Here is a 9,718-nt window from a genome sequence, read left to right on the forward strand (position 1 = left end):
GAGACCCACGGGGCAACTTTTTCACGCAAAGGGTGGTACATGTATGGAATGAGCTGCCAGAGGAAGTGGTGGAGGCTGGTACAATTGCAACATTTAAGAGGCATTTGGATGGATATATGAATAGGAAGGGTTTGGAGGGATATGGGCTGGGTGCTGGCAGGTGGGACTAGATTGGGTTGGGATATCTGGTCGGCATTGACGGGTTGGACCGAAGGGTCTGTTTCCATGCTGTACATCTCTATGACTCTGTCTATAGCCTGGGTTCAATTTCTATACTGGCTAAGGTTAGCATGAAGGTCCCACCTTCTCAATGTTTTCCCTCATCTGACATGTCATGACCCTTGGGTTAAACCACCACGAGTCATCTCTCCAATGAGGTTCAGTAGGACAGTGGTGACTTTATCTTTTTGGACTTCACCACAACATTTTTGGAAAAAGGTCTTAAAAAGATATTGCTAACTGAGAGGCTTGACCTAAACACAATATTCTAAGCACGAGGGATTGATTGCTTCCTTGTTTGGTAGCTTATTCAGTGATTAAAACTAAAACAAATTGCCAGAGAAACCCAGCAGCAACTGAGGAGAAAACAGTGTTAGCACTTGAAGTTTAATGACTCTTTACTGTTTAATTGTGAGACCCTTCAACTTTATAATTGTCATCGTATGTAATTTGTAACATGATATGACATAGCCAGCTAGATTAAATAAATATTGTTTCTAGATTTCTGAAATGAAAGCGATTCCTCAACTGATCAACCTCTTGGGAATCAAAAATAACAACGTTCAGCAATCTGTCTGTGGAGCTCTTCGAAATGCAGTTTACAAGAATGTCAACAACAAGCTTGAAGTAAAGAAAAATGGTGGGATCAAACCAATCCTTCAGATCCTGAGAGAAACAAATGATCTGGAAACACAGAAGCAAATAACTGGTATAAATTGTTTAATTGGAAGACTTCTTGGAATAGTTCTGACCTCATATTACTTTGCAACCTTTGCCATTTAAACATTTCATTTCTTTCTTTATTCATCCTTCCTGTCACACATTTCAGTTCTTTGTCGTTTATCACAATCCCGAGCCCCATGTTAACTTTCACACTGGGATAACTTTCACACTGGGATAACTTCCACACTGGGATAACTTCCCTTGGCTACTCAGTCTGTAATTTCCCATTCTCAATGATTTTAGCAAACAAGTACATGCTTGAAACAACATCTTTCTCAAATTCCTGTGTCCTTTCATTACTCAACCTCTTCCTTCCCAAACTCTCTCAACCAACCTGCAGTAACCACTCCCAGTACCGCACTCCCTTGTGACCTTTCCCACCATTTTCACACTGTCTGCCTCATGCGTTGCTCAGACAGAGCAGTCCAAGTCTTCATTACCTTAAGTTTAACTGTTCTAACATTTGAACTGTCATAGAACACAATTGGACTTAGTCAATCTGGCATCACCAGTTATACCCTCACCCGCTCAATAATGTTCCAGGCTGCTACTAGCCTATAGTATGAAAGTGCTCACAATTTTTTAAATGTAATGGATGAACTATGGGAGACTGTGCAAAGGTCTCTTGTTAATAATTATGTACGTTCACTGCTGGAGGGAATGGCTATTGAGCCTATTAAAAGGAGATCAGATCAATTTAACTAGTGTGCCTTGGCAAACTTTGGGGTTTGTTTGTGCAGGTCAGTAGTGCACACTCCCATGCAATCCTGATTTTAGATTTGTAAACTGTGGAACAGCTTTGAGGAGTCAGGAGTTGAGCGCATCAGAGATATGCATATTTCATTGCTCTGATGCCAGGGGTGTTCACTAGAATTTTTTTAGATTAGATTAGATTACATTAGATTACATTATAGTGTGGAAACAGGCCCTTCGGCCCAACAAGTCCACACCGACCCGCCGAAGCGCAACCCACCTAACACTACGGGCAATTTTGCATGGCCAATTCACCTGACCTGCACATCTTTGGACTGTGGGAGGAAACCGGAGCACCCGGAGGAAACCCACGCAGACACGGGGAGAATGTGCAAACTCCACACAGTCAGTCGCCTGAGGCGGGAATTGAACCCGGGTCTCTGGCGCTGTGAGGCAGCAGTGCTAACCACTGTGCCGCCCACTCATCTCCTAGCTAGATATGTTTTTAGAATACATTTCTTGAAAATATTGTGAAGGATGCTTTATTAAGTGGACAAATAACACTCAGACTATATTTAAGGTGTAGCTCCTCCTACAGTCTAAGACCAGAATGAAGAGAAAGATACAAAGGAGATCACAAAAGAATACCATTGTAATAGCACTGGGTTACGTTTCCTGAATTTTCTGAAGTTTCACTGTCCCATTTTCAAGTTGCATTAAGAAACTGAAAATGGGGCAGTATGACCTCAAACAACTGGCACCAAGACTCCTATCCGGAAGAGCGATTAACCTGCACGCTCTCTGTGAGATGATGTGCCATTAAGAGCCCAATTTTTATTTTTTACACAGATACTTATACACTTAGCCTATACGGCTATTTTAGTTGAATTTTGCTTGAAGATTTCTCTGACCATTTTTGAGTGATGAAGAAAATAAATGTAAAACTGCAAGAATTTGCCACTGTGAATCATCGTATAAGATGCTGTTAATTGATTTTCTCTGTAGGAGTAAAATTTGAGAGTGTACAGGCTATTGGTGGTCTTTTGCTACGATCTCTATTTCATCAAAGTGACCTGAAATAAGTTAAGATTTAGGAATTAGGCATGAGAGGTAATATGAGGATTTGACAAAAAATGTTACTTTCTGAACCATTGGCTCAGGTTGTACATGTCATCTTCAGTTTGCTGACTATTTTTCATGTTATTAGGACTCTTATGGAATCTTTCATCATGTGATGAGCTCAAGGATGTCTTGATTAAGGAGGCCCTGCCAGCCCTGACTGAGTCTGTAATTATTCCACATACTTCTGAGGAATATGGAAATCCGAGAATCAATGATCCTGAGGTTTTCTACAATGCTACAGGATGTCTAAGGTATAATAGTCATGACTCCACTGGTGGGGACATAAGATTCAATTCTTGATGGCAGTAACTTTATTTTTTAAAGAAATTTGCCTCCTTCCCTAAAGTTAGATATTTCAAAGCTCTGGAATATTAAAAGTTGGAGGTAATTGCATGTCTTCACAACTTCAATTCCTTTCTGAAACTAGCCAACATGTGGAAGTATGGGGTTGGGATGTGAGAGAGGGTGGTGAAGGCTAGGGGGTTAACATCTATGTATTATTGTTTTGGAACTTGTTCTAAAGTGGAAAAATGATGATTTAAATGATGCTTTAAGTTTCATGCACCTCTATAATTCTATATTGTGCATTAAGAAGGGAAGGATATTTCATTTTTGAGTTTTTAAGTAGATCTTGGCCCTGTAAAGATCTGTTTATGTAAACTGAAACAAAGTTTTTAAATCCTTGTGGTGAATACTTCAGTGCATTAGTAACAGGAGTGGAAAAGTGGAAAAAAAAATGTTCTCTTGTGACAGGAGTCCAGTGTCACAAAGTTAGACCTACCCAGAAGGGCAGGCAATATGTGCAGGTGCTGTCAGTTTCAGAAACCCAAAAATGTCAAAACATAAAACATGTTGACCTCCTAACTCCTGTACTCAATACTCTGACCAATAATGGGAAGCATACCAAATGCCTTCTTCACTATCCTCTCCACCTGCGACTGTACTTCCAAGGAGCCATCAACCTACAATCCAAGATCTCTTTGTTCAGCAACACTCCCTAGGATCTTACCATTATGTGCATAAGTCCTGCTAAGATTTGCTTTTCCAAAATACTTCACCTCACATTTATTTAAATTAAACTCCATCTAACATTCCTAAGCTCTCTGGCCCATCTGATCAAGTTCCTGTTGTAATCTGAGGTAACCTTCTTTGCTGTCCACTACCTTTCCAATTTTGGTGTCATCTGCAAACTTACTAACTATTCCTCTTATGCTCACATCCAAATCATTTATATAAATGATGAAAAGCTTTGTAAACTTGGGCTGGCTAGATATGATCTGTACCTTGTTCGTTGTCAAAGAGATATACTGTTTGATATGATCTGTCAGTTTTTTGGGATGTGCAGCCTGTATACTTAGCATTACTAATGTCAAGCATAGGTGATTGACATTATTTCATACATTACCCATTTGTGTGAGATGCTGAATGTCTTTTGTGTTTAAAAGCACCATCCTGTCAGTGACAAACACAGTGTTGTGCCTCAATTCAATAAAATAGGTGTCAGTAATTTTCTGGTGCAGTTTCTTGGGACAATGCCCAACCAATCAGAGTCAGTCCGTCTAGTTTAAATTTTTTATTTTTTAATCAGCCTGTTCAGAGATGCTATCATTCACCTTTGGAGCATGTTATCAGTGTTGATTTAGTGATCCAATGAATTGCCAATGCACATTTTATAATGTTAAACCCTCTGTCTATTAACAGTTTGGTATTTAATTGCTAAGTAACTCATAACATCAATGAATGACTCTTCATTGTTCATAAGTAAATTAAACTGTGGTTTGTTAATGATTAAATAATGCTTAGTGCACAACTTGTAGTGTGCCATCTTTCTTGATTTGGTTAGATTTAATTCACTAACTCAGTTGGTTGCTGTTGATTTAGAAATTAAATTGATTTTGATATCAACTGCATAGTTCAGTCAGCCAAACTGAGCATCATTCATTCCTGAAGCTAAAACGGGAAGTAAAGACTCAGATAGTTCTTAGTAAGGGTTAAAACAAGAAAGTAAACATTTGTGTGTTCATTGACATATTTGTGCCAATGAGTTCCAAAGACACTCGATCCTGTGAGAGAAGGAATTCCTCCTTATCTCAGCCTTAAGTTGGCACCGTTTTATCCTATGCCCTGTCTTCTGAGACACTCACCTCAGGGGAAATATCCACTCAGCATTTACCCTGTCAAGCTCCTTTAAAAATCCTACATGCTTCACTGAGATCACCTCTCATTTTCTCAAAATTCAAAGACTGTCTTATGAGAGAGGGCATAAGACAGTCCCTCCATACAGGGAGCCCCCCAAATGGACCTTGTCTGAACTGCCAATAACGGGGAGATATCTCGCTTTAAATAGGGGGACCAGAACTGTTACAGGACTCCAGATGTGGTCTCACCACCACCATGTACAGTTACAGTAAAAGTTGGAGTGTTGTGTATAGTTCTGGTTGCCCTGCTATAGGAGGGGTGTAATTAGATTAGAGAGTGTGCAGAGATTTATTGGGGTGTTACTGTTACTGGAGGCTTTGAGTTACGAGTGGAAGTTGGGAGTTTTTTCACTGGAGCGTGGAAGGTTGAGGGGTGACATTATAGAGGTTTATAAAATTGAGGGGCATAGAAAAGGTGAATAGCAAATGTCTTTTCCCCAAGGTAGGGGAGTTCAAAACTAGGAGGCATATTTTTCAGCTGAGAGGAGAAAGATTTGAAAGAGACCTGAGGGGCAACTTTTTCCACACAGAGTGTGATTCATTTGTGGAATGAACTGCTAGAAGTAGTAGTAGATCCCGCTGTAGTTACAACATTTGGACGGGTACATGGATAGGAAATGTTTAGAGGGATATGGGCCAAATGCAGGCAGATGGATCTAGTTTAGTTTCGGAAACTTGATCGGAATAGATGAGTTGGACCAAAGGATCTGTTTCCATACTGTAAGACTCTATTACTCTATTTCTTCGAGACACTAAAATGCTGGATTCTTCAAGTCGTCAGCTGATTCATGTTTCTTTCTCCTGCAATCTTTTATTTTTGAAACATCATATCATTGTAATTATAACTTTAAGCTTTATTTAATCTTTCTTGCCTCTATCTCTCTCTTGCCTTTTTGGTGTTCTGCACCAGGGACTTAATTTAAATAAATCATATGACATCATGTAAATCTTGTTCTGTAGGAACCTGAGCTCTGCTGGCCAAGAGGGTCGGCAGTTGATGCGCAACTGCAATGGATTAATTGATTCTCTCATGACTTATACTCAAACGTGTATCAATGCAAACCAAGTTGATGCAAAGGTAAAATCATAATCATGAACCATGTTAATTATGATAAATTTGCACATTTATATTTAATCACTAAATGTTGAAAACGTAGCAGAACCCGATAACTACTTACCATCTAGCTGTCTTCCTCCAGCTAGAAAAGTTGGGGTGAAATTGTCAAATTCTGATTTTGTTTTCTGGGTTTCTGTAGTTATCCCATTTTACAGGGAACAAGGTGAAGAAACATGACATGTGGCTTTCTTGTAATGAAGAACCTACTTGTTTGCCAACTCTCTACATAATTAATGTGTAAAGCAGGCTTAAGGCTAGAAATCAGACAAAGGAAAACTAAGGTTAATTTGTTACCTCTTCTGTAATTGTACCAAAATTGATCATTAACTTTGTGGATGTAAAAGCCAGCATTTTTGATGTGAGTAACACTAACAAAGAGACTTTTGTTTATTTCAATAGCACAAGGATACATTTTATTTGGGAGAGAGAGAATGTGGAATAGCAGTAAAGTCATGAGGCTAGAACTCCACAGTCCAGATAAATGTTCATTGGACATGGGTTTAAATTTCATCGTGACAGACGGTGACTTTTGAACTCTGTTTAAAAAAAAATTTCAGGTGGAATGTTATAAGGTTCTGACTGATGTGAGTTATGATAACATTTGTAGTAGAAACAGCCAAGAACTCTAGTGAGATTGATCTCTCTGTCAGGAGCATTTTACTACATCGTTTTAAAGAATTCCTACTGTGGAGGAAGCGGCCACTTGGCCCATTGACCGTGAACCTATCCTCCAAAGAGCATCCCACCCAGTGGTTTTCAGCAGGTCTCAGTCAAGTGAAGGAGTATAGCCTTCACTCAGAGCATCCTGGCCTAGTAAGTCAGCATTCAGAGAAGTCAGAATCAGGATGTTCTCCCATCATGGCTCTATTTCTGTCCTATTGAGGGCTGTTTCCCTCATGAAATGTGAGAGAGGCAGGCATTAAGGGTGGTGAAAGTGGATCACTCAGAAGTTACTTTTCGTACTGCTGGGGAGTTGTCTTGAGTGAGTGAGCAGCACAGAGGGCATGCAGGCTAAATGGTATTGGGGTTCGGGCAAGTGATAGCAAGCGAGGGAAAACTTTGCAAGTATTTGGGAGAGTGGAAAAGCATGAGCTTTGGTGGGAGGTGATAGCACACCAGTCGTCTTGGTTCTTTCTGTCATAACATTGACTGCTTTCCTCATAAATACAGGAATCGGAGGAGGCAGTGCTAACTAAATGATCAGGCTGAAGCCTGTTAATGGTGGATGCTCGCTTGCATTCTTTGTCGCTTCTAGGAAAATGGAGGGTTGACGGGGCCAGTTCAACTGGCTGGAGACGACAAACTTGGGATCCAGCATTGCAAACAAGGGCTTCCTATAAATTATTTGTTTTATTTCATTCAGCAAAGGCACAGCCTCTTCATTATCTTCTGACCCTCCATGTAACAATAGTCCCATATATTATTTAAAATGCACTAGAATATCATTTCCAGCAGTAATCCTATCGGTAACACTTGGTTCTAATTCCTTTCTGTTCCAAGTTAGACTGCTGACTCTCTTAGCAAAGTAATTTAAACCAATGCTTCCTCTTCAGTTGATACTGTCTAGAAATGTTGAGTCCATTCCTTCATTCACTAAAATCATGGTAGATCTGTACCTCAACTCTAATTGATCCATATCCTTTTATACCTTCAATGAATACAAATCAATTCATTTCAAGCCTTGACAGTGGTAATGGTCATAACATTCATGGAAGTACTCTTGGAGAGGAATAAGTTTGTTTACATTCTAAATGGCCTAGCCCTGGTTTTAAGATTGTATCCCTTGTTTTGAATTCCCCACCAACAGAAGTAACCTCTTTATCTTATTGCATTGAATAGTTCCGTCATTTTTAAAAGACTCAAATAGATAACTGTACAGGACAGAGGATTTATTTTGACAATGTCTCAAAGGCTCACTTTATGGAACTAAATTAAGGGTTTGGGTCTTGATATGATTATCTCTGATGCCATACAAGCTGGTGAACACAATGTAATACTTTATATTCCAATATAATTTGTTAAAATCTGAGTGAAGCTTTTGTTACTTTATATTGACAATGTTGTACTGTATGATCTTACAAGTCTTTGTTATAATAAACATTAATTGCATAAACCTTTTGTTTATTAATTCTATAATACATTTTAAATTTCTGACAGTCTGTTGAAAACTGTGTCTGCATCCTACATAACCTCACATACCACTTGGATACTGAAGTACCAGCTGTGTTCAGCCACATTAATGCGAAAGGAAATGTGCAAAGCCAAAACAGAACAACAAAGAAGTCCTCAGTGGGCTGTTTCAGCCCTGGAAGTGATCAGTTTGATGAGGTAACTGGCATCAATTCCGAGAATTACTGCTAGTATTGCTTTTACAATTTTCTAATAAATTCTGATCTGTTTTAATGCCTCAAATCTTAAGTCTAGCTTCCCATGTTTTGAATTTCACCAATCCTTTGCACTACAATAAAGTGCACTCACAGCAGAATTAATAGATAGAATACATTTCATTCGTCTTTTTAACAAGTTACCTCTGAACATTAAGAATGTAAGAACAGAGCTAAACTGTTCAGGCCCTCAATAGTGTTCTGATGTTCAATTAGATTAAGCCATGTTTGTATCTTGATTTCAGCTGTCCCCTTTAATTCTGGAATTCTTAATATTCTTGTTTATAAGAATCTACCAATTTCTATTTTGAATCTTTTAATCAACCTAGCCTCAGCACCTTTTATGGGGTGGAGAGTTCCAGAGTGGGCAGCTAATTGTAGTTTATGAATTTGCTTTCCAGTTTTATACCGCATCTGATTTTCTGCTTTAATAGAACTGAGAATCAGATGACCAATCCACAAGCAGCAATATGCTGTCACTGCAAACAAAAATGATAAGCCATCCTTTAAATGTTTATGTTGACCTTTCTGTAATTTTGTGTTTTTTTTAATTTTTTTTTTCCTTCAACAGCCTGATTTAGATAATATGCCTTTCCCGAAAGAGGATGACAACCCTAAAGGTGTTAACAACCTGTCACATTCAAAAGCAATCAAAATGTACACATCCCTTTTGGGTAAATCCAAGTCTGATGCCACATTGGAAGCTTGTGCTGGAGCTCTGCAGAACCTTACCGCCAGCAACAAAATGGTACAAAAAGTTTTGATAGCAGGATGAAGAGGGAATTGTTAAAATGAACTAACAAGACCGTATTCTGTGACACACACAAAATGAGAAGTCAGGGTATTAATTTGGCTGGCTTAACTCCGAAATCAGAACTCATGTTGATCCGATCAATCAAGTTGGAAATGGTAGTTATGACAATGAATTTATAGAGTTCATTAGAGAGTTTCCTAGAGCAATATGTCTTGGAGCCAGCTGGGGAACAGGCTTTCGTGGGTCTGGTTATGGGTAATGAGGCAGTTCGAATAAATTATTTCCAAAGTAAAAGATCTCCTAGCAAGTAGTAATCGTAATGCGATAGAGTCATAGAGTCATACAAGTCGGAAACAGACCCTTCACCCCAGTTTCTGGATTAGAGTGGTGCTGGAAACGCACAGCAGTTCAGGTAGCATCTGAGGAGCAGGAAAATTGACGTTTCTGGCAAAAGCCCTTCATCAGGAATAGAGGCAGGGTACCTGCAGAGTGGAGAGATAAATGAGAG

General features: G+C 39.1%; 1 protein-coding gene across 1 annotated transcript in view; it reads left to right on the plus strand.

Moving 5' to 3' along the window:
* The window catches only part of LOC122563231 (plakophilin-1-like), a 61,009-nt gene that overhangs the window by 33,457 nt on the left and 17,834 nt on the right, over positions 1-9,718 (plus strand). Inside the window, exons 5-9 of the mRNA XM_043716830.1 lie at positions 721-928; positions 2,843-3,008; positions 5,916-6,033; positions 8,230-8,400; positions 9,028-9,204. Coding sequence (XP_043572765.1) covers positions 721-928; positions 2,843-3,008; positions 5,916-6,033; positions 8,230-8,400; positions 9,028-9,204 — 840 coding nt within the window. The remainder of the gene's footprint in view (positions 1-720; positions 929-2,842; positions 3,009-5,915; positions 6,034-8,229; positions 8,401-9,027; positions 9,205-9,718) is intronic.

Source organism: Chiloscyllium plagiosum, chromosome 26 (genome assembly GCF_004010195.1).
Source record: "Chiloscyllium plagiosum isolate BGI_BamShark_2017 chromosome 26, ASM401019v2, whole genome shotgun sequence".
Classification (NCBI taxonomy): domain Eukaryota; kingdom Metazoa; phylum Chordata; class Chondrichthyes; order Orectolobiformes; family Hemiscylliidae; genus Chiloscyllium; species Chiloscyllium plagiosum.